The sequence below is a fragment of the Sceloporus occidentalis genome, unplaced genomic scaffold, assembly GCF_023333645.1.
Source record: "Sceloporus occidentalis isolate IW3139 unplaced genomic scaffold, rSceOcc1.0.p SCAF_4, whole genome shotgun sequence".
Taxonomy (NCBI): Eukaryota; Metazoa; Chordata; class Lepidosauria; order Squamata; family Phrynosomatidae; genus Sceloporus; species Sceloporus occidentalis.
Genome location: NW_028316984.1, coordinates 19,127,407 through 19,153,609, shown reverse-complemented (window position 1 = coordinate 19,153,609; position 26,203 = coordinate 19,127,407). Strand labels below are relative to the sequence as shown.

The 26,203-nt window shown below is 40.2% G+C and overlaps 1 protein-coding gene across 2 annotated transcripts in view; it reads left to right on the top strand.

The window, feature by feature from the left end:
- Positions 1–25,734, top strand: part of PARD3B (par-3 family cell polarity regulator beta) — a 574,817-nt gene extending 549,083 nt beyond the window's left edge. For both annotated transcript variants that reach the window (XM_089519344.1, XM_089519343.1), the window contains one exon: positions 20,111–25,734. In XM_089519344.1, coding sequence (XP_089375470.1) covers positions 20,111–20,471 — 361 coding nt within the window. In that variant the 3' untranslated portion in view covers positions 20,472–25,734. The remainder of the gene's footprint in view (positions 1–20,110) is intronic.
- Positions 25,735–26,203: the final 469 nt, after the last annotated feature.

The following is a 26,203-nucleotide window of genomic DNA, read 5'->3' as shown; positions in this document are numbered from 1 at the left end:
CATAAGTTTTCATCGTAAAAGAGGAAATTCAGGTAACAAACAATTTTCTCCGGCAGAAATAAAATCAAAGTTCAGCAACATTGCTATTAACTAAAAGCTATTACAAAAGAGTTTTTTGGCTGCATTCTTATGCTTACATTGCAGTAAGTCCTGTTGATAACAATCAGATTTAATTGATATATTGATACGTAATTGATACATTAATATATACATTTCAGGATTGCACAGTTCAGTTGTTTGTATCTGCTGACTGAGGAGGAAGATGAGAAATGTGAGAATCATACATCCAGTTATGTCATTTGCTGGCACTATTCAAAAATGAGGTTGGGGGGGGGGGGGAACTTGGCACTGTTCCTAAATTTTGTGGAACTGCTGGATGCTGTTCCATGTTTTGCAGAATAAACTTACAGGATACCATCGGCATTAAAGAAAAAATAGTAGAAGAAATAGGGTTTTTTTCTGGGTTATCTTCTCTCTCTCTTTTATTCTGTATGCAGAGAGATCTTATAGCACCTTAGAGACTAGCTGACAGAATTTCAGTTAGGGGCAAAATAGACGGCACCGAAGTGGCAGCTTAACGCTGCTCCTTTCGGCACCAGATCGGGCCTGCAGCAATCGCACACCATGGGCTTGATCCAGCACTTTGCTAAGCCAAAAAGAACAGGCAAAATGTCTCTCCTTTTTAAAGCAGCAAATGGGCATCCTTGCCACCACCGCCACCACGGCTTTTCCATGTTTCTTTGGTGCAGTGCATCTAAATGCTGCACCAAGAAGTAGCATGACGCCACCTGCCATGTGGTCAGGCGAGTGGCATGACACCAGCATCAGGGTGGAATTGGGACATGCAATGTGTGGTTGCCACACCCCCATTCCACCTCAATGCCAGCATTTTATGCCGGGCAGTTTAGCCCCTTAGTCTCAAAGGTACTAGAAGATCTCTACATACTGATTCTATAGACTAACACAGCTGTATCTTAGAATTCTATTCATTTTATTTTGTCACCTTTGTAGCTATCCTATTTTACGTAAGAAATACAACCACTTCCCATTGCTATTAACTGAGGGCTGATGGGGTTGACACCTGACATCTTGTGGGGAAAAAACTTTAACATCCATTATATCAATACAGGGATTTCAAACACAATGAGAAGGGGGAGATCAGCAGAACTAGTTTTCCTACCTAGAAATAGGCCATAGTATATTATTATTGTTATTGTTATTGTTATTATTTATATAGCGCTGTAGATTTGCACAGTGCTGTACATAAAACAATAAGTATATAAGAGAAAGCCTGCCTATGGCGTACAATCTAAGAGATAATAGGATATTTGTGCATGCAGTGTGTGTGTGTGTGTGTGTGCGCGCACGCACGTGTGTGTATATGTACACAGCAAATTTCCATGGGTAAGAGCTAAACCACCATGGATAATCTACTTGTGGTGCATGGTAGCTTTTGGATTTCCAGTTGCAGCCCTCAGTATCCCCTAAAATTCTGCCTAAGTTGGGATGATCTGGAGTGACATCTTATGAGTAGTAAGCCACTGGAGGAAACCAGGAAAATTATTTTTTTTATATATATATATATATATATATATATATATATATATATATATATATATATCTTCTTAGTCATGTAGAGGCATTTCTCACTTACTTATGGAGGTGTGTGTTTGGATCCTAACCTATAATTAAAACAGATATCACAGTATAATAGTGCATGTAAGGAGCCACATTTCAGTTGACATGGTTGCTATAGCTTGAGTTTGGTTAAATTTCTTGCATTTCTGGTTAATCATGTTTTAATACATCATGAAGTACTCTCTGTGGCTGTTTTCTTGGCCCAGGAGTAAATGATATTAAGCTCAGTGGAGCTTACTTCTGAGTAGATATCTATAGGACTGTGATGCATACTTGCTTAACTTCATGAAACAGACAGATCATCCCATGTTGTGCAAACTTTGTAAAACACAGAATACCATGGACTATTAAACTCACATTAAATGAACAGTCTGCCTGGGAAGATTTCAGTAAATGAAATATCTACAAAATGTGTGAGGTAGGGAGAAAATGTAGTCTACATTGTAGGCAAATACCTTTTTTAAGTGTGGTTTAAAAAGCCCCATGTAGATACAAAAGTAAACCTCTTCAGAGCGACATCAGAAGAAAGAAATAATCCTTATCCTTTGAAATCATATGAATATAAATCATATATTCAGAGTAAAGCATTTAAATCAGAGTGAAGCATTTTCGTATCCTGCTGATTTTAGGAAGGCTTCACAGTACTCGTGTCCCGGGGTGTTTAGGGCTTTAAAGATACGAACGAGCAACTTAAATTGGACCTGGAAATAACCATCTAACCAGTGCAGGTTGAACTTAAAATCAGTGAAGTATTCTGATCAGCCAGCCTGAGAAAACCAAAGACTTCCATTAAGCCATGGCAGAACAGAACTTCTTCCAGTAGTTGAAATTGTGCTGTTTTCAAGCTAGCCCTATGTAGAGCACATGGCAATTATCCAGTGTTGAGGTTGTCAGCTGCTTAAGTCTAATGTTCCATGCACTAGTGCTGAGACTTTGACTGTATGTAGCCTGAGCTCTGAAGGAGAGGACATCAGATGTGGTATAGAGACTGAAATGAGAAGGCAGCATTTTGAAGGCTGTATTTCTATACCTCCGTCCTTGTGCTTTGCTTCTGTCCTTGATGGCCAATGAAAAGTTAAATCTGTCAGTCATACACCACTGGTGCTGTTCATGCCCTTTGATTGCCAATCATTATAAGCATTGGTCTGCAATTGCCAATTAATGCAATCAATTTTCTTTAACAAATTAAGCCCCGTAAACATCTGTGAATTACCAAAGACAAATGGGCTCCTACCACCCACCTTTGAAATCCTGCCATCCGAATCGTGTCTGGTGAAAAGGAAAAATTAGTCTCCCCATTAGTTGCTCTAGCTATGAAAGCTCTTCTCCTTTAATAGGAGAAGCTGAAAGTGCTGACAATGTGTGTCTGTTTTGCTGTACATGTTTGGTTTACTTTGGGTTCCTAATAGGGGAAAATGATCAGTGAATGAGAATGGTCTCTTTGGAAAACAACCACTGACCAAAATAGGTTTTCATACCTTCCAGGTGTCTCAATTTGGCAGGACACTCCCAGTTAATCCTGTGCTGTCCCAGTTTCTCAGCTGTTTTTAAAATGTTCCCATGTTTCTCTCCTTCTCCTGCTTTCTTATTTCAGTTGCTGCAAACTTAGTTCAAATCGGACAGGTAGTTTGCATTCAGTTAACTTAGCAGGAGGGAAAGCAAAAGCAGCTCTTCCTAGAGCACATTAGGGGTTCCCTCCTCCTAGACTCAGTATATAAATTCCAGTGTTTCTTTGCTTAAAATAGTAGTTTTATGTGCTTCTTCCGCATTAATTTTTGACTGCTTGTTGCCTGCCACACCTTTTTGACCATGCTGTAAAATTGCTCACCCATGTTTTTTGGTTGCCTCTTTAGAGGAGACATAGCTAAGCCACAGCATAAATTGAAATAACCAATGACAAAGCTTCCCCCCCCCCACTTTTTTTTTTTAAGATGGTGAGCTTCCTTTGAAGCTTTGGGTATGAAAAATAAAAAGGCACATTTCAGTGAGTTCAATTAAGTTACTGTGTCTAGAAATAAAATGTAAAAAGTGGGAGGGAAATACAATCTGTTCTGGCTCGGCATCTTTGTCATTCACTGAAGCATATTTTTTAATCACAGAATATATCTGAAGAGAGTGAGCACAGCAAAGTTGGGAGAGATGCAGCAAATAATGCTTTAATTTAGAGTAAAGATAATTTCAAAAATAAAAGTTCTGTAATGGCATTCATAACATGCTCTCATAGTATTTTATGCAACCTCTTAACTATCAGGCTGTGTGCATTACTAATCATCTAACAGTTGAACAGCTAGAACCTCTGCACCAGTCGTTATTACTTAAGGAGACTCTCTCTAATGGCTTATATTATTTGTTGGAAATCGTTTAACAATGTTGCTGAATGTTCATTGTGCATTAAATTCACTTCATGTGTAAAATGGGAACTGATTAAAATGTATTTTTATGACTTCCAGAGTGGTTCATAGAATCCTCTGGATATCTGTAGTGCAATGAACTCACAGGCAAAAGAGAAAATGATTGCAAGAGTTCTTCTGCAGTCCCATTCATTTGAACTGGTAGTACTTTCCCCTTTCCTTTACATTGTACACAAGGATATTTTGTCAGAGCACTTGTTTCAGATGCGCAAACAGAAAATTAAACCTTGGCAGTTACAATACTTAGTTGTTGGATTCTGAGTTTTTTCTTCATCCATGCCTACCCAGTAAGGGTACCAATTTTATTTTGGTTCATTGGTTTTGCCAGCAATCATTTTGTTTTCTCCTGTGTCAGAAGTATGCCCTGTATCCTCCTCCCTTGCTACTTACACATGCCTTCTATTAGTATTCCAAGCTATGGGGTGGAGGTTGCTTTTCCTTTCCTTTTCCCTGCCTCCACCACACATTTTGTCCCCTCCTTTTCAACATGTAGGTAGGTATGAAAATTGTACAGAGTGATTCTTCCTTCTCTTTGATAAGATGTTTGTGTACTTATTTTTCCATCAAGGGACAAAAGGCGAAGATATTTTATCACATGAAGATGAACATGGGTCCTGCACAAGAAGAAAGGTTGAATAAAAATGAAATAAATAAATAATAAGCAAATTTACCTAATGAATTTTCTTGGTGAACCATAAAACCAAAGATCAATAGGCTGCTGTCTGATATCCATTTTATTTATATTCCCCCTATGTCCCAATCAAGTAGCTTTCAATATAATGTTGTCTGCTACTGCATGGTAGTATGTTCACATGTGGACACCAGGCATTGCTTCACATTCCTGCTGCAAGCTGTGGCTAGGCCTTCCCCACTAACACTAGGCTCTCTGTCCCTCCTCCTTTAGCAACCACAACATGTTCAAGGATGGTTTTGAGGTGGGAAAAACTCCTCCATTTACTGCTTCAACAGAAATGCCTCAAGGCTGTCACCATTCCACTGGAAAGTGAAACAGAAGTGTCTTCACTTTGGCCACAAGGGCTTTTGCAAGTTTTTCTCCAAAAGCCCCGTATCTAGACGGATCAGACAAATTAATTCAGTGAGATGCAAAGCACTCTTTCCAGAAGGCTGAGTGTTTTTGCTTGCATAAAATCCTCATCCCATGCTGATTCGGGGAACAAAAGGCCAGAGAGGGACCCCAATCCTAATCCTAGGCTCTTTTAATAGGGCAAAGGGGTTGCAGCACAAAAGGCATGACTACTTAGCATGGAGGCAGGAGCTGTTGGTGCCAAGAGGTTAATGACTCTCAAGGTATTATGCTGTGTCGAAAAACGTGCAACATACAGAATGACACATGTTGTTAATTTAAGTAGCGAGTCATTACAATCTGCTTTAGCCCCTTTCACTTTTGAAAAGGTCACAGAATAGCAGCATGTTTCTCAATAGGTTCTTTAATTCCATCCACCCTCTAAGAGGAAAAGCTAGCGTTGCTTGAGATGATCTGAATATAAAGAGACCGTAGGCTAAGGAAGGTCATCTGCATGGTTGCTTTCTTTTATGGCTTAATCCAAAAAAAGAGAGAAAGAATGAATGAAAGAAAAAGACTATTGTGTTGCTCATGTAATCTTGTTCCTGGCTGCATTGCATTGTGAATCATGACAGAATGCCAGCCACCATGATGTCCCCACATCAAGCACAGAGTTGAGTTGTTAGTCTTCGATAGGAGTGGTGTGGTTGAAATAACACTTAAATTGAAAATCCATCCTCTTCCAGAGGCCTCTGGAGGCACCATTCTCCATTTTTCCTCAAATCTCCCAAGTGGCTCTGGAGGGAGAGAGGAGTCATAAAGAAGGCCCTTGAGGCCACATGCAACCTGCAAGTGACATACTTTGCACCCTTGTTGCAAGCTTTTGCTGGCTTGGCAGTCCAACCCAATGCATGTTAATTAAGATGTAAGTTAACATCCCCTTCCCCAATGGGATTTGTTGCCAGAGAAATGTGCATAAAACTGCAGCATTATCCATATCTCTTTCTTCCTCTGGGACACTTTACAGCTGATTCAGCTTGCCCAGCAATGATTTTTGAACTTCACCTGCTAGAAGCACTTTCCATGATGGCAGCTGCTACTCTTCCTCTATCTACTCTCATTTCTCCCACTCCCTCCATGTTCACATTTTGGGATTGCTATCTCATATTCCCTTGTAGCAAGTTAGTTCCTTAAGGAGCATAGAGTCAACAGCCTTTTTGCTGTAGCAGGACAGTTGAAGGCTACTGTCTAAGTCAAAGTTTGCAGCTGGAGGAAGAAAAATGATTGAGCATCAGACTAGTGCCAAAGTACACTAAAGAAGTAGGAGAATACATTAGTTGCAGCTGTAACCCCCTGGCAAAATATAATGCCTCAGACATATTTGTGTATGCACGCTACACACAGAAATCTTCCAGATACAGAAGAGGACAGAGCTGCTGTGCTTAATAATAGTTGTGTTAGTGATAATAGTAGCATCAATAACAACAGCAGCTGTCAAAAAGAGAAAAATTCTTTCTGCTACAAAATCAAGTAACAAGAGCTCAGTGCAGCTCCTTTGGATTTGTCCTGCTGGTCTTCATGGACTGAACTTTGTTAGTACTGAGTTTCTAGTCACAAGATTCAACTAGTTAAAACAGGCAAGTTGGTTGGTTTTATTTGACGGTACCTTAGCATCACTGGACATTGAATTTCCCAATTCAGAGAGGTCTAATTCAGGCATTTGATACTCCCAGTGAACTCACTGGGATGTTTCTCACTTGTGACAGCATCGTTCATTTTCTTTATGTGGTTCAGAACAGGAGAGGATGCAAAACATTTTAAATCTGAGCAGCACCTGGATTTTTCATGCCAAGAGTGAATTAGCAATGGCCATGGTAGCATTGCAGCCGAGTGCAATTGTGTAAGAGAAAGGCAGAATTGGCCCTGCCTGTCCACCAGGCTTGTTGGAAAAATGCCTCTGCTTTAGTTACCATGCCAGCAAATAATGAAGGAACTTCAGCTCTGTGCAGCTTGAAGCAAATACTAGTAGCATAAGTGAAGGCTTTTCTTTTTCAGTATTTGTTTTCCACCCAGTAACTTAGGTCATCAAATGATCATTATTTTTTATGGATCTGTAAAGCCTGGAAAGTAAAAGCTATGTAATACATAGTGTTGCAGAGTGGTCTGCTAATCCTGTTCAACCACAGCAGTCGTGCCTGGACCTGGAATGTGAGGTCTGGTAACTGGAAATCTGACACTGTAACAATTTCAAACACACTTCTCAAACTAAAAACAGCTCCTACTGCAAGGGCATGTGGTGGAGGAGAGCTTGAGACTGTACTAGTTTACATTATCTGATTTTTAAAGTCATGCATTGTTGATAAAGAACAGGAGGAGAAGGCACCTGAGCCAGAGCAGCTCATAAATAACCTGTGGGTGGCATTGCCATTTGGCACTGGTCAGGGTATTTGCTTTTCACTGTGAGAATACAACCATCTTTTCAGGGGCATCAAAAGTAGCAAAAGGAACAAAGCATCACTGGCTGTGTGTGTTTAGCATCTCTAAGTCATTTGGGTGTTCTTCTGTATTTTAAATGCAAGCAGATGTCACTCTTCTGTAAATGTTGTTTTAAAATGAATAAGGTAAAGTACATTTGAGGGAATAGCCAACATTTCCAGAGACTTCTAGGTTGTTAAATTGATTTTAATGAGCCATGGCCATAGACTTTACTCACGCTTGCATGCATGCCCACCCACTACCACCTACCCCAGGGATTCTCTTTTTTCCGACGAAGACAGGGTCATCCATGAAAATTGTCCTTTGTTCAGGAAAATTGCCCAGCCTAGCAATAGGATCCCCTTGCTCAGAAGTGGAGTCCACTAAAGACCAATTCTTAGTCCCATTGAAGGAAAAGGAACTTGACAAGGCATCCCTTGTCAATTAATTCAGTGGGTTTGCTCTGGTTGGATCTAACAATTGGATATAGACCATAGAAAATTAAACTGAATCTGAAATGTTACATGAATGTTTTACATTTGCTATTGCAGTATGGCCAGATAATGGCTTTCCATACATACCATACCTACAAATCAAAAGCACTGCTTATTTATCTAGAATATGCTCACCAATCAGTGGGCCTCTAGCTGCTTTAGCTGGGTATTACACATGGGACAGGCCCCAAGCAGAACAGAGAAGACAGCAAAGGCAGAAGGCACAAGGGGATCCTATGGATCGAGATGGGGGTAAATTTGTAATACCCCAAAGGCACCAGATCCCATCTGATCTTGGAAGCTAAGCAAGGCCAGCTCTGATTACTACTTGGATGGAAGATCACCAATGAATACCAGGTGCTGTAGGTTATATTTCAGAGGAAGGAACTGGTAAAACCACCTCTGAGTATTTCTTACTTAAGAAAACCCTGTGAAATTCATGGTGTCTCCATAAGTCAATAGGGGACTTGAAGGCACATACACACACACACACTCAAAGGCCAGAGTTTAGACTGCATGGTCATTGTTCCACCACTGTTTAAAAAGTTAAATAAATGTACACTGTAAGGAAATCATCTGTGTTTAAGTTGGGACATTAAGTAGGACACTGAGGTCAAGTATATTGTCTTGCAGAGCAGCTTTTATGTTGCTGTCTGTACAAACAGGGATAAAGAGAGGATCTCTTGGGGAAAGTAGCATTTAACAAACAACAGATGAATGAAAAATAATTCAGGAAGTTGTTTCAAACATTAGGTTGACTTTTTAAAAAATTTCATACTTAGATAAATGTATACTGTCAGATTCCCACAGCTAGCATCTTCCACAGTTTGACCTGTTTGTATTCATAGACTGAAAAAGAAATATGGGTTTCTCTGCTTTTCCATATTTGATTGTAGGTAATCCATTGTCTGTGCATGCAACAGAGTCATTAATTAATTTTTATGAGACCATAAGTATAAGTTAGCTAATTGATTCTGCTGAGCTTTAAGTTTTACTACAATTTTAAAATGATAGTCAGGAGACAAATTTTGTGTTTTATTTATGACATTTTAAAAAATAAAATCCAATTACTATTTCTTTAATTTGATGTTTACTTTAAAACAAACATCCATATTTAAAATGTCAATTTTATTAAGCAGTACATTGAGGCCAAATGTATTGAGCTGCAGAACAGTTTTCATATTCTTGTCTATATGAACAGGGATAGACAGAGGATTCTTGGACTGGGATGTAAAAAGAAAAAAATGTTTAGTAACCAAGAGATTAATGAAAGATAATGAAGTACTTGATCCACATCCTGGAACTCTATCATAGATATTCTTCTTTGTCTTTTGTCTGTTGTATATAAGATTTGTGGGTTTGATTTTGAAAATCTTCATGTGTGACAACTATATTATATTATATTACAGAGTCAATGCTAGTTACTGATGAATAGGTAGAATGACTGTTGAGGATGGAAGAGAAGGGTATTGGGGTGGAAATACTGATCAATGCTATTTCTCTCAATTGTTTCTTTAAAAACGCTGCTCAATTTCTGTACCTTTTCTGCGATCTTTCTGGCAAAATACATGGGGTCAGATGTGTTACATCCATGACCATCCTGACATGACCATTTCCCCCTGCTCCAGTGATAGATCACTGATGGACTCTCTGCACTGGTGGTGCTTTTGATAGACATGCCTAAAAGCCTCATAGGATTACTGGTTAGACTGGTGGTTGCGGAACAATGTTATGTCAAGAATTGAAAACCACATATAAATATTAGACCCTAAGTAACTGTGGTTTTGGTGTGATAATTAAAAAAATGTTAGAAGTTCTGTTGATAAAGTCAGCATGAAGCAAAACATCAAAAGGGGGTGTTTTACATCTGTTTCCAGTCTTTCTTTTCTTTCACCAAAGAGATGATGAAAAAGTAGAGCTTAACTTCACTACCAGTATTTATCATTTCTATAACATTTTCAGTTTGCAAAGTGCTTTGTAATCTTTAGTGAGTTTGCCCTCACAAACCTTTGAGATTTCCCATTTTACAAATGGGGGCCTAGCAATGTGAGAGAGATTGATGCTGAGGCCCCACAGTGACTCCATGACCCAGGTAGGGCTTGAACCAAGGTCACCCAGATCCAAGATCAAAGCTCTCTCTATGCCGGACTGTCCTCCCCATATGCCCGACATAGCTCACATTCTTTGTAGCTGCTTGCAAGAAACCATTCATCCAAATGGTGTGAGTTCCTATCCCACTTGTTCCCTTTGATCTAGCTGTACAGGCTCTCACCAGAGATGATCTTAAAGTTTAAGGGAATTGATCCAGTTCATTTTTTTTGTTTTGACCTGGTAACAAATATGCTAAAAGGCCCATTAGCTATTAATCCTGTAGCTTGTGCTGAGATCATAGCATAGTTGGATTTAATTCTTTTTTAACAAATGCATTTCAAATGTAATTTTTGGGAATGAGCTGAATGAGAAAATCTTTCCAGGGATATTCCAGTCAGGCTAATGAAATTGAAAGAAACAAAAGTACAAGATGATGATGATGACGACTACAGCAGCAACAATAGTAATAATCATACAAATACAAAGAAAGCAAATGTTCTGGGTAGGGAAGTGTACCCAGAACCTTTCTTTGAAACATTTGCTTTCTTTGTATTTGTATGATTATTACTATTGTTGCTGCTGTAGTCATCATCATCATCATCTTGTACTTTTGTTTCTTTCAATTTCATTAGCCTGACTGAAGACAAACATTTCATGTTGAAAGTTCAGCATATAAATTATGTACAACATACAACACCTCAAAACTTGCCAGAGCATTTAATGAGGCCTGTCATTCACACCATACACACAAAGGGCTGATGCTTTTCTATGGTAGTGTGATTCTTTGCCCATTGCATCACAGTCCTGGAGGAAGTGTAGTTGCACCTGTGGGATTTTGGTGTCTGTACACCTCTGTAGAGCATGTGAAGGGCAACTTTTTGTTATAACAAGAAAGTCTAAAGTTCTAGGAGCCTCGGAGTCTGCATCATTATGGTATCTTCTTCCTTAGTCTCAGGAACCCGTTCAGACACTGTCTCCCTGCCTAATTCAGTCACTACATTGCTGTTAGACTTGCCAGCCTGAATCTGATCAGATATAACAGTGGCACTCAAAACCTTTTACCCTTGGGGGACCCCCCCCCCCGGTACATCTACATGCAGATGTGCTCCCCGTAACTTGATATAGTAAATGAATAAAAATATTTTGTTTGTTTAGTAAGTGTATTTTCATTTGCACATTTCTGTATGTTCATATTTGAATGTTTTATAAGAAAATAAAATCATTCAAATTAGAACAGTTTTATTTAAGTAAATTCATATTTAACTCAATGCATGTGTGAATTTTACACATAAAAAGATTGGGAGGAAGAGGGGTCAGGGCCTCCAAGTCACATGCTCCCCTTGAGCAACTCTTGCATCCTCCAGGGGTGTCCCACCCCGCTGTTTGACAACCTCTGGGATATAATGGTATACACTTAAGACTGCATTGGTTGTCTCTCCTGCTACTCTAGGCAGCTAAATCCTTTCTGGCCTGTGTCCAGTTCCAGTGCTTGAGTTAGAGAATCTGAAGAGTAGCCTTTTTTCATCATATCCTGTTATGGGGAATGTTCTCCACATGCCTTTTGGAATGGCAGGGCAACAGTTTGGATGAGTCCCAGTGGTCAATAACTTTCAGTTTGCCAGACAGATATATATGCTGACCAAGCCATGGGTCATTGGGGTGGCATGAACCAGGCTTCTGAACTCTGAGCCTCTCAGGAGCCAACAAAAACAAGGAGGAAGGAGAACAAAATTAATTAGGAGCTCTTTGGAGGTGGTCCTTTCTGCAAGGATAAAACACTGCATTGTTTGCTTCTGTTTGGAAGGCAGGCCTGAACTCTGTGTGTGTGTGTGTGTGCACGTGCACACTTGTGTGCATGTGTGCTTGTGTGTGCATGTGCGCTCATGTATGTGTATTTGTGTGTGCATGTTTGGTTGTATTTTTTAGGGACCTGAATAACAAGTTAGGCATTAAGGTCAAGCAAAGGTGAGCTGGTGCAGAATTTCAGCATGCAGTGGGCCCTTGGCATCCACTGGGGTTTGGTTAACCCCCTGTGGATATCAAGATCCATGGATGCTCAAGTCCTATTAAATGACATAGTAAAATGGTGTCCCTTATATAAAATGACAAAATGAAGGTTTGATTTTTTGGAATTTAAATATATTTTAAAAATATTTTCAAGCTGTGGATGCTTGAGCCTGTAGATGAAGGATCCATGGATACAAAGGGCTGAGTGTATTTACCTTTCTGCAGTTTCATCCTTTATTAGTCTTTCTCATTCCCTCTCTCTTTCACACACACACACACACACACACACACACACACACGTGTGTGTGTGTGTGGGTGTTTTCTGTTGCAGCACTTTCCTCTGTTTCCATGAAGTCCAGATTTTGATCATTTTCAGTTTAAATTTGGAAGACCGAACTACATGTTACACTTAACCAAGATCTGCAGCCTAAGCCAACATCCACTGAGGCTTTTTCTCCTTTAGGAAGATCACTCTTCCCATGTCCTGATGTAGCCACGTGCATTTCCTCCAGCCCCTCCACATCACTGGATACTATTGAAAAAGGAAACATGCAGCTTAATGAGAACTGGCAAACTGCATATATATTTCCACTTCAGCTACTGTGGCTGTTTCAAGACTCTGTTGGAAGTGGCAGCTGAGCATCTGTATTCACAACTCAGCATGAAAACATTATTTTCAAAATTAAAACATGGAGATGGGGAAAAGGTGATCCAGCCAGCCAAAAGGAGAATTGCAAAGTATATCCTGGAAGTCCTTGCAGCTTTAGTAAGCTTATATATCCTTCCTTGCTGTGTTCCATCAAAACCAGGGTCACTTTTTACACTTCATACATGCGGTCTTTAATTCTGCTGCCTGCCTGGTGTTTCCTTATCCACCAAGTAAGAAAGATTCTAATAGGACATGGTGTGCCCTCCTGCTACCTTCCTTTTCAGCAGGACCACTGCAATGATCTGTCAATGATCAGTCAAAATGACTTGCGACAGAGAATATAATTTTAAAAAGGAAGATCCAGCATGGTGTAGTGTTGTCCTAGGATTCCGAGGCTGCATCTGCACTGCAAAATTAATGCAGTTTGACACCACTTTAACTCTCATATTGAGCCAAGGTAGTTAAAGTGGTGTCAAACTGCATTAATTCTGCAGTGCAGATGTAGCCTCAGAATCCTAAAACAGCACTCAACAATATGCTGGCTCTCCCTTTTAAAAATTATACTCTGTATTAATTCTGCAGTGCAGATTAGACCAAGGTTACTTTTCTTGTATATAAAACAGATGGCTAATCATGAGGAAAAGCACCTTTATTTTGCGACAGAAACTCTGGGACAGAAAGAAAATAATGAAAATATTGTCTCGTCTTTTGCACCAATTTATTGGTGTAAGTGGTGGGAGTAACAGTCCTGAGACCTGTGGTTTCAGTGTCCTTTTAGTATCTCTGAGGGTGGCTTCAGGCCCTTCAGCACTTTGTCTGGCGTTTCTCATGCAGAACTGGGAGGGCCTGTCTTTTATAATGTTCTGTTTTAAAAGTGAGAAATCTCTGGGGAAGACAAGGGTCCTGAAAGTCCAAGGCCTGGAATTCTTCCTCTCTCTCTCTCTTTCCACTTTAAACAGGAAACATTTGCACTGAGTAGTCCCCGGAGAGAGCGTAGGTTCATTTTAAGGCAGATAATATTTGTACATGACCTATGTTGGTGATTTAAGGAAGTAAGGCAGGAAAAAGAAGGCATATCAAGTTTTGTTTCATTGAGAGGAGGAATCTGGGGAGAACAGGTTAGGCAATAATAACCCATTTGCAAGGGAACATACTGTAACTAATTAGACTTGTCTTTCGAATATAGTGGGCTAAAGTTAGAACAATATTTTAAAAAATAGTATGGTGTAATGGTTTGAGTATTGGACTATGACTGCAAACCAGGGTTCAACTGGCCATGAAATCCACTGGGGGACATTGGGCAAGTCACACTCTTTCTGTCTCAGAAGATGGCAATGACAAACTTCCTCTGAACAAATCTTGCCAAGAAAACCCCATGATAGATTTGTTTTAGAGTTGCCACAAGTCAGAAATGACTTGAAGACATACAACTATATCAATGATGTACATTTTCATTTGAGAAGATGGCATCTACAAAACACAAGCCTGTTTTGTTGTTGCTGTTGTTGTATGTGTTCAAACCATTTATGACTTATGGCAACCCTAAAGTGAATCTATTGCAGTGTTTTCTTAGCACGATTTCTTCAGAGGAAGCTTACCATTGTCTTCAGTTAGGCCTGAAAGAGAGTGACTTGCCCAGGGTCACTGAGTGGGTTTCTATGGACAAGTGGGGATTCAAGCCCTGGTCTCTCATATCTAATCTGCACTGCAGAAATAAGCTGTTTGATGCCACTTTCAGCGCCATGGCTCAATGCTATGAAATTCTGAGATTTGTAGTTTTGTAAGATGTCTAGCCTTCTCTGTCAGAGAGCCTTGGTGCCACAACAGACTACAAATCTCAGAATTCCATATTGAGCAATGACAGTTATTTCTATGGTGCAGATTAGACCATTGACAGCTGCTTTATACTGATGTGTAAAATAATAAGGAAATACTATAGCTTGATAACTCCAGATTGGCTACCTAACTGCAGGCCAGTACAGACACTGCCATCTCAGTCTAGAAAAACATGATTTGTTCGACCAAGAGCAAGCACTATGCCTGCACCACACTTCTGGAAATTAGTCACAGACTGCAAACCAAGATATGAAGTGGTTTGAGATCTTGGTTTCAGTTGAAGAGTGAAGCACCATTTCCTAGTTCAAATGTAATAGGAAACTCTAGTTTTAACAAATTACTGGAGTTTAGAATTAAGGCATGATGGGGAAAAGAATAAAGAGAATAAAAGCATAATGTTATTTCTTGGCCCAATAAACTATGATAAATATGAGAGCAATTAGATTTTGGAGGGGGGAATAATTATGAACAGTTTATGGCTCTTAATAAACTAATAAACTGATTAAAATATTTTTTGCATATTTCTATGCCTCTGATATTGATATTATAGTCAGCTCTCTTTATCCATGGATTCCTTATCCACAGATGCAACCATCCACATCTTGAAAATATTCAAATATATATATATATATTGATTTTGCTATTTTATATAAGGCACACCATTGTACTATGCCACTGTATATAATGGAACTTGAGCATCCATGGATTTTGTTATCCATGGGAGTCTTGGAACCAAGCCCCAGCAGATATGAAGGGCCCACTGTATTTAACAGTTTGGCTTGATGGAATAAAATTGTTTTTCACACACATTGCTGGGAAAATTTATGGCCCAGTACTGTGTCTATCTTCTCAAAAGAAACAGGTCCCTCTCAGCACTAAAGTGTGCTTACAATTATTGGTCTTTAGGCCTTGAACCAGTTGTGTTTATCTTAAGGCCCTGGATGCTACTTACTGTATATACTTGACTATAAGTCAACGTTATATATAAGTCAAAGGCAGGTTTTGGGGCCAAAATTATGGCTTTTGATATGACCCATGGACAAGTGGAGGGTAAAATGTGGGGGGGTGGGGGGTGTAATGAAGAATGTAAAGGATGAAGCAAAGGAAAACAATGCCATAGAACTTACAAAATTCCAGTAGGCATAACTGTTTGTACTTATACTAAAGGCTAGATGGATGAGAAAGTAGAAGGGGGTCAAGTGCTTCCAGGGCAGATTAAACTCTTGCTTTTTGGATCACTTTTTTAACCTAAATTTCTAGACTTATATATGAGTATACACAGTAGCTGTTTCAGATCCTGGTGGGAAGATCCGCCACTGTGATGCCCTTCCATCATCACCTGATATTTGTTTTACAGGTATTACATGGGAACTCTCCCAACTATACTGATCATATGTCTATGTCTTGCCATCAACAGCTTTATTTATTTATTTAGAGTATTTATACCCCACTCTTCAGCTGCAAAGGCTTTCAGAGTGAGTTACAAATTGTTAATTTGACACTTACCTGCTCTTCATCTTATAATTTAATTAAGACATCACAAAAGGAAAAGAGGATGGCAGTGGCAAAGGGGATTAAGACCAGCCTCTTCTTCTCTTTCTACAAGGCCAAGACAGAGGCAGTTGGGATGCAGGGAGGGCCTTTCATCTTTTCGGTGTAAGCATGGTGGAGCTGTGCCTGCCTCTTCTTCTCTCCCTCTAAGGCAGGGGCATTTGGGATGGAAGAAGGGCTGTTCATCTGCTTCTGGGCTCAGGCATGATGGAGTTATGCTAGGATTTAAATGGGGAAGAAAGGCTAACCATAGACGTTGTGGCCAAGTGTAGAATGCATCAAGATTTTTCAATCTCATTGTTAGCTTTTCTTGCTTGGCTTTTCTGTGGGGTTCTGAAAAATTGCTTTGATTACAGCTACAACACAGTCATTTGGAAATTTAGACCCATTTTTCTGTGGTGACCGAACTTCTTTTTTTGAGTCTTCCACAAGGGTTTTGTTAAGAGACAATTGGAAGGATTCATCTTGACTAAGAGCACATTCACTCTACTGATGGAGCCAATCTCATCCCCCCTTTGACAGTGTATGAATAAAACCACTGAGGTGTTAAGTAATAAAATGATGTGCCTCCCTCTGATATTCTGAATATCAGGCTGATGGTTCTCTGAACTAACCAACTGATACCATTTTGAGACTTTGCCCTCCATAGGCTCAAGGGCAGGCATCCATTGTTATTTGCAGCCTTCCTGGCTCTGTGAGGGGAACAGTCTCGGTCATCTCAAGTAAAATCTGTTACTTTATTCATGCCTGAACTGGAGCTTGAAGGTGGAACTTTTAGCCTTTCCCCTACTTCCAGTGTAAGACACTGCAGGAGCTACAGAGAAAAGGGTGGCATATACTTTTGACATCAGCAGGCACATATTGATAATAGGAGACCACAAACTGAATCAGATCAATCCGCAATCTGACTCCACAGATTTTTTGCAGAATGTGTGTTTGTTTGTTTGTCCTAGCCTTTCTCTTTTTGTTGTACTTCTACCACTTAGTTGTTATTGGGTTATCCTCTACACAAGAGTCTTAATAACATTAGGCCAGCTGGAGGAAAGCTCAGTTTGGAGGTATGCTGTTTAAAAGATGTATGCGTCCTAAGAGTCTGGAAGCCGCGCCAAAGCCACGCTCCAGTCCTAAGACACAAACTGGATAGAAGCCTATGCACTGGCTGTCTCCAGTCCCACCCACCAATTACCCAAACACTCCCAACACTTGTCCTGCTCATCCAAGAATGTGTGTAAACCTCATGGAGGCTCCAGGGAGGAACATGGACAATCAGGGTTAAATGGTGCCTAATCGGGATGCCTTTTATCACAACTCACACAGCTCCCTCCCTGATAGCTTAGGGAATGTCATTTCCACATCTCAAAAAAGATTTATTTTTTTACTTGTAGAGGTGCACAAACAGAATGGGGCAAGGAAATGAAACAGTGGGCTAAGAAAAAGTTCTATTTGGCACTTCTGAGTTTAGCAAAAAATTGTAAGTAGAGAGGGGATGTGGAAGGTGTTTATTATAAGAAATGAGGTGTTGTGTAGAACAGAAGCTGGCAAGCTCCAGAGGCTGGTTTCCGACGTCCCAACCTATCTAAGAACCACACTGCTTCCCATGAAGAAATGTGGGAGTAGGATACATAACCAGAAGTGAATAGAAATTCAATTCTGGTTTTCTAAAGGAGGGAATGGGGGGATTGCTTCCAAGAACACCAATTTGCCCCCTTTTCCATTTTTTTCTCTCTGGGGAGTAGTCCAGAAGGGGCTGTGATTCTGCAAAAACAGCCTTGATGGTCTGCAGCCCAAATGATTCTCAGGTGTAAGTAACATTTTTCTCCATTTCCTTACAGTAGAACCCAGGATCATCCAGGGAAGCTGAATGGTGGGAGATGTCTAGCTGGAAAAAAAAGAACAATTTCTTTGCACACCATGCCATATTTGAACTATATCATTCACTTTCACTAGATACAGTGGTGGTTAACATATTGGGTTGCATATACTCCGCAGAGTTAATGCAGTCTGACACCACTTTAATGCCATGTTTAGCCTTCTCTGTCAGAGAACTCTGGTGCCACAATAAACTACAAATCCCAGTTTTCTGTAGCACTGAGTCACTGGCAGTTAAAGTGGTATCAGGCTGCAGTGTGGCAGCAGTGCTGGATTCAGAGAGTGCTATATCAGTGGCTACAAAAAGTTGCATGCAGCATCTCTGATTCTCACAGTTCCCCCCTCCCCCATCACACCACCCAACAACCCACAACTTGCACTGATCTCACCAGTGTGGGGAGTCAGGGACAGGCACGGTTCTCACAGTGAGTTTAGGGTTGTCCTGGAAGCTTTTCCCATGCTTTTACCTGCATTTTATATCAGGAATGTGAAAGGCTGCATCTAGATGCATCCTAACAAAGGTGAATTCCTACAAAAAGTGATTAAAAGGTGTGTCCCAAAGAGCAAGATCTATATTTGATTCTGTTTTGTTTTCAATGATCATTGTGACTCAAGGAATGAGACGTTTGAACTCTACTTCCTCTGTGTATTAAACTTCTAACCCACTTTTATCAGTGCAAGTCTTTCCACAATTAGTCTGAATGAAAACACTGAGCTGTCACCCTAGCCAAAGTCCTGCCTCTCTTTCATCATTATCCAAGTCTTGTTACCAGGCTTGCATGTAGTGAATTGTTGTTGTTACATCTGAGCAGCCATGCACCTAGATTTTTTTTTAAGCAGAAACTAACCCTGGCTTTTCCCCAAGACTCCACTCTTTTCTCTTGCAAGCTGGATCAAATTTATGGAAGTTAGGAAAAGGAGTGTAATTACACAGATCCAGCATTTATTTCAAAAAATAAAACTTTTTTAAAAAATCCATAGAGGTCGAGCATGTATTTGCAGAACATATGCATGGATGTACTGCACGGCAGCTTTTAGTCTGAACCAACTTTGCACTAAGACCTTCTTGAAATCACAGTTTCTATTTTTGCGTCTCACAAAAATGTTGCAGTCAGCCATTTTCTCCAGCATTGTTTCTGTAACCAAGGAAATATTTTAATCTAAAGAGAATAACCTCTAATCACTTTGAGTTTTTGTGGCTTCTGAGTTGACATCTACATACAGCAGTTATTTATTCCATGTAACACTTATCCTGGCTTTATCCTTATTAGGAGAGAATCCCTCATTAATGTAAATCCTAGAATTAAGACAGAGAAAACTACAGAAATGACTCCATAATCAGGCCCCCTGACATTACACTGTCACACATGTTGCCTTTTTTCCATGTGCATTGGAGCTTGTCAAATACTTTTTGACACAGACAAGTTACAGAGTTACTCCAGCTTTCCTTCTCTCCTTTATGTGTGTGTGTGTGTAGGAAGTGTCTGGGTGTGTGTCCCGAAACCTTCTTGGCAGCTGGCCCCACTAAACACAGATACTGTATTTCCTTCATGTTTCCTTCTGAGAGTTCCAGGTTTCTTTCCAACTATAGGGCTTAAGAGAGTTTTATGGACTGACATGTTTGAGACAAGAAAATTGGCCAAACAGCTCTGAGGTGTGAATATTGGTGTATGGGAAGCCTTGGGAGGTTTGCTGGGGATGCAGACCAAACTCATCTGTTTATCCTCAAGCCAGATAAAACACAGTCAGAGGCATACCACAGAAGGGGCCTTTGTTTTCATTATTGCTGAGGGATCGTCAGTAGTTCTGCAGTGGTGCCTCTTTGTCAAGGAGCTGCCATGTGTGCTGGACCCTTCCGCTTGACATCATCTGTGTTTTGCCTGTCGAGCAGCATGAGACTGGGGAATCCTTTATTCTCTTTTGACTTGCATGGGTCAGTTGCTACAGGAGGGTAGCATTTCTGGTCCCAGACAAATTGATAACTTTAAGTGAAAATGATGCTAAGAATTCTATTTACAGTTGTACACATACACATCCTTTTAAAAATATATATTTCCTTTCCCAGGCATGGACCTGTAGAACCAGTGGAGTACATAACGGGACTACGGGTACCATACAAAGAGCGAGATCTTCCTTACTTTCAAGGAGGCCAGCCTGCCATTCATCCTTCCAAAGGGAGCTACCTCCATCCACATGATGGCCCAAGGGCAACAGAGTTATGGTACCCTCAGTATTACCCAACAAAACCAGTGGCCCAGCATAAAGGACCCCTCCGCCAAGATGTACCCCCATCACCACCTCAGGGCCACAGGGTTCTGCCTTACAGCGAAATGGGCAGAGTGGGGCCCCGTCCAGCTGGTCCTGGTCACTACCAATATAGGCATCAAGATCCACGGCAAAAGGACCCCATGACTGCAGCTGTATAGCTTAAAGCTGAACTCTCCTTGGCATCTTATAAGAAGAAAATTGACATCATCCCTCAGCTGGCCCTGCCGAGCTTGTCTACTGCAGGGGAGACGTCCTTTAATCGTGGCCAATCAGCACGCGGGATATATTCCTAAATGTATTACATGCTCGTACAAAGTGGTACATGACTTGTAGGTAGCAATGTATCAGAGATATTTTTTTTAACAAAAAGATTGCTTCTATGTAGAAGGTGGTCGATGAAGAATATGTGGAATTTCAAAGCACACCACAAAGTGCCATTCAGGGCTGTTTGCAACTGTCACAAGCACATATTTGAGGAGTCTTTGTTTTGGAAAAGGTTTCAGAAGTGGCATCTAATCAGTATAACGTTCTTAGTACTTAGTATACAGCAGGTCCTTCCTTATGTAGACCTTTTCCAAGTGGAGAATCTCCAACTTGCAGAGTCCAAGTTAACAAGGGTCTTTGATGCATTCCCTTTATGGGGTGAACTGCAACTTGCCATACTTTGTTGTCATAATATCAGAAATATTGTACTTTGCACTCATTTTAATTTTCTCAGTCATCTTTTTAGTTCCCCTGGGTTTGTTATATTTTCTGTTCGTTCTTCTTTATTGGTCACATATCAAGATTCATGCTCTCTCTCTCTTCCTGCTTCAGTTTTCTAATATCAAAAAATACAAATGGACAAATGGAGGAGGAAAATTGTAACTCTGTAGTGGATGCCAATGTCCTGTGGTGTTTTATTGTGAGGGCTCCAGGAAGAAAATATTAAAAAGCCCAATATCCAACCTCTCCTTTCCTGATAATGGACCACGGTTCTACTCAGATGGGAGCTGGGCATTACTGAGTTCTGGGAGGGAGGGAGAGAAATCTCTCACAGGTTACTAGGAAGAGTAGGAGGGGGTCTTTCAACACTATAGGACTGCATTTGCCACCAAGGCTAATGAGGCTTCTGAAACCTTGCTCAGTTAGGCATTTTGAACAATTTCAGCATATCTTTTTAATTCCTCAGATTTCAGCTTCAGAGACATTTCAAGCCTCTGTTTTAGCCCATTTTTCTGTGAGGGAAAGACCTTGGGCCTGGCCACGGAAATGATCTGTTGGTTTTCTTTTGGTATGCAGCAAATTAACAGGATTCATTACACAGGTCATCTCATAATTATTATATATCGCACTGAGGGGTCATCTACCAGGCACAGCCATTTATCATTTACCCTTTCTGAAATGGCTTCATTATACCGGGTGGCCTCAGGAGACATGGCGCATAGTGAATCTATCACGCACACAAATTTGCGTTGCTGCATTTCAAAGTGTCAGCTCCTTTAGTGCCCATGAAAGATTCAACGGTTTTGTATGGAATCCACAGGCCCAGCATTGTTGTCCTGAGCATTAATATTCAGGTAAGTAATTGAATTTTAACAAAACTTGCAGCCTCAGATTCAAAGTCCCCAAGTAATGATTAGTGGGTTTTGAATCCAAGGTTGTATGCCATATCCTTCAGTAGATCTGAATGTCATATACATTGCTAAACAGGAGTAAGAAACACTCAGTGACTTGAAATACCATATATGCTTCTGTGATTAATTTTGAGAGAAAAGACACCAAGAACTGACTTATCCACATAATTATTCCTTGATTATTTATTTCTAAAGAAATCCACCCTAATGTAAAATAGAGATATTAGCCATATCAAAGCCAATGACTATTTCCAGTATATGAATTTAATTTCAGGTGGCTGTGAATGAGTAGCTAGAAATGAGTTGCAAGTAGGTGTGAGTATATGTTGCTATTTCACATTAATTGCATTAATTTGCATCTTGTTTGTATTAAGCGAGCCACTGATTCTTGTGACCTCCCAGTGCTATCATGTTAGTGTACATTGTATGAGCTTAGTCTGAAGTGAATGGCAAGTTGCATACTCCTTGAATTGAGATGAACCACTACAGTTTAGAAAGAAAACTTTGACATTTTTAAAATAATATTTTATTACATGAAGTCTCTTCAGCATACAGATATAAAAGAATAAGAGCAATTTTAACATAAAATGCAGTTATTGGTGCCTACAGTCAAATCCACTTTGAAAAGTGGTATTTGGTGACTCCTGGTCTGTGGTACATTTCCCAGTCAATCATGATGAAGTCATTCAAGGCCTTCTTTTCATACTGGGTATTACTTGTTTCTTTTATTTTATTTCCTTTTAAAAAAAACTTTTTGATCTAATTTCAGTTCCTTCTTGTAACATGTGCAGCACATTTTGAAAATAGCATGTAAAGAGTGTTTTCCTCCTGTCTTCTTTGTTACGTCAAACTATGTTGGGCTTTTCCTGTGTTTATAATTTGCTTGCAAACAGTGGACTTTACTCAGAACTCAATCCTTAACCCACACTGAGTGGCCAGTGTTTGGCATTTCTTAGTCAAGTAGATTGCAAGGGTGTTGCAGCCAAGTTGCCTTCCTACCAAGCCAGGGTCATTTAAGAAAGCCTCTGGGCCTGTTCCCTGTGCTTCAGCTCTCCTACATCATCTTATGCCTTGCTTTTGGAACTCTTTTGGAAATTGGCCTCAGATGCATACAGGCAAACAATTATTGGGAAGTCCCTCAACTTTGAATAAGAAGCAGATAGGCATAGGGATCAAATTAAAAACACTTTCACAACTCCCTGTAGAGTGCAACACTTACGCCTATGGCCTCTGAGGGATAGACCACATAAACTGTAGGATTTTGAGATGAACAAAGGCTTGGCAGCTGTACAGTGGGGCAGAAAGGGTCAAAAGAGTAAAAGATAGTAGAGATAGTAAAAGTACCCACTACTTTTGTGTAAATGGACTCTAACTATACATTACAACTCTTCATTAAAAGAAACACATAATAATGACGCTGGGTTAATCTAGCTTGATCTGATTTAAAAGTAGTTTTGGAAAACAAGCTTCTTGCCTTGTGTTGCCTCCTAACCCTTTCTTGTGCCATTTTATTTCAGTTTACAAGGATAACTGACAGCATTTCAGAAGCAAGGGATGCATCCAGATTGAATGGCTTGAACCTGTCTAGGTTATTTACGGCCTTTGATGTGCAATGCTCAGTTGTTTCTATGTAACCTGAAATGCCTTCTAAAATTCCCGTTGGCTGCAGTGGCACCATTTGGTAGGGCAAGGAAGGTCAAACGGAGACCTTTTCAACCATTAATCTTAGCCAATGGTTTATTAAACAGTAGTTCTGTTTTTAGAACAGTAGGAGACTTCCTCCCTCCCCACCATAGATGCAACTCAGTTTATACAGGTGCTTTATACACTACAGATAGCTGTGGAGGGGTAAAAACCCTTGACCCCTCTTGGGACAGAATTTCTCCTCATTACTCCAAAGTGGCAAGATCCTGAATGTGGGGCTGGAAAGCACTTGACTGCTTTAATTGACTCAGTGTATGTGGTTGTGTGTGTAAAGAGAGTGGGAGAGTGTGTGCTTCTCTTCAATAATGTCAAACAAACTATATCAGTACTATATTGCAAGCAAATGTGTAGTGCACATATATATCACAATATGCTTAGTTGATAGATTGAAGCACACACAAACACACATACACACAAGATGAACTGTGAGCTGCTCCCTCTTCTGATGAACCTGTATGTGTGAAAAGTTTTGGCTCAGGAAAGGTCCTTTTGTATTCTACAATGTCTTGACCTTGTTTATATATTTAAAATGTGCCAATGCAGCAGGAGCAATCTCCTAAGTGAATGCTGGTTTCTTGAATGATCACAGGTTTCAAGGGCGGATACCTGTTACCCTTCCTGAACATGTCCACAGCATGGAATGCACATCCATGTTGTGAAGAGTTGAGATGCCTCTCTGGGACTCCAGACAAATAGATATCTTTCACTACAGCCCCAGTTTGACTTTATGTCTAGTCTGAGTGTGTATACATGACCTAAGGACTAAATTCCTCTGTTTTCTACTTTACCAGGCACCCTTGTTAATTTTTCCAATTTTTTCAAAATGTCAGGAGGAAGCCATAAGGGTACATGGGAATGTAAAAAGGCATACGGCCCTGAACTTGTATAGATGACCAAATTACTTTGTAATGCCTTGCCCAGAAGTAGGGGGAAATTGACCAGTAAGAAGTACCAAGCTGCAAATCATAGTCATCTGAATTTACCCACACTGTGGGCTGTTTCCAGCTTTACCCCCCAATATGGCTAGAGAAGAGGTTTAGGCAACCATGGTAGGCCACGTAAACAGAGTTTACATAGATGTGCATAGCTATAAAGCCTGGTTGTTTAGAGCATTCCAGTGGGAGCCAGACTGGGGGAGGGGGTCACCAGGTTAGTAGAAAGACAGGGCTACCAATATTGGTTTCAGACCAGAGGTGTCAAGTGCCTTACTCTGGCCTTGGATAGTTATTCTGTGAGTGCTGGGGTGGCTTAAGCATTGCATTTGGAATAAGGGCCTGGCTGAAAGCCCACTAAACTTACTGGAAACATCAGTATACCTTGGATCAAACTCCAGTTGCTTTTTTAAAATTTTAAGTGGATCATATATAAGCAATTAAAGATTTAATATCAACAGTTTCCTGAACCTCCAGTTGGTGCTAGGCTGCATTAGAGAGGGGAATTAACACTATTCAGAACAGTTGAGAAGGTGGCTCTTTGAATAACCTAAAAGCCAGGGAGTGGAACTAGGAAACCTACTTTCCAGACAGCATTCGGTAGCAGCCACATTCCAGTTCATAACATTAACGAGAAACAGCTTTACCTTCTGCCCAGTTCTTCTATAATGTGAAAGTGGTACTACCTTCTTACTGTCCTTTCTTCCTTCCTTCCTTCCTTAGATGGAATGAATTCCATCTTTCTTATGGAAATTAAGAGATGGGTATTTACCCTCCCAGATCAGGCCCACAAATATAACTTTTTTGCAAGAGTAGTCCCACCATATTTAATCTAGTGCTGTTTGCTTCTCAATGCTAAATATAACATTTTAATCCTCAATTCACAAGCCAGCCATTTCAGACGATTTTGGACTTAATCCCACTGATTTTGGTAGTTCAAACTGCAATAAAGAGTTGCTCTGGTTTGCACATTGCCACCCCGACTATACTTCTGTTTTCTTTTGTTTTGGGATCTATATTTGTGTGCATTGAAGAAATGTTTAAAAGTTCAGAAAGTTTATTTTGGGAGGAAATACATTTGTTACTACAAGATCAAGTTTTTCACTTGTTTTTCTTATATATCACTATATAAATGTTAAAACAGTTTTATTTTGCATTAAAATAAAGGCTTTAAGAACAACAGCTGAGTCATTCTTGTAATATTTTGCTCCTTTTCCATCCCTCCTCCATTGGGCCCTGTTTACCAGGAACAGACTGATAGACCCACAATCCCCTTTGCACAAGTAAGTTTAAAATTTATTAGTGCAAAATTGGCATAGGATAGTACAATCCAGAATTTTAGCCAGAAATCCACACATATTCCCTTCAGAAATGAATTTAACTTCACAATTTTACTTTATTTGCATACATACCACTGTTGTTCCAGGGATAGACACATCTCACATACTTGTACACGCATACCTGTTTGTGCTGTGCTCACAACCCTCCCCTCCTTTATGGTGTCTTCAACACCTTGCACTGACATCTCTCACTGTTGGGCAGAGTGCATGGCCTTCTGCTATTTCTGTAATGTGTTCTGCAATGTGGGGCAAAAGCCAGATTGGCACTGGAGCAACAATAAGACTTTTGGGGTTTTTA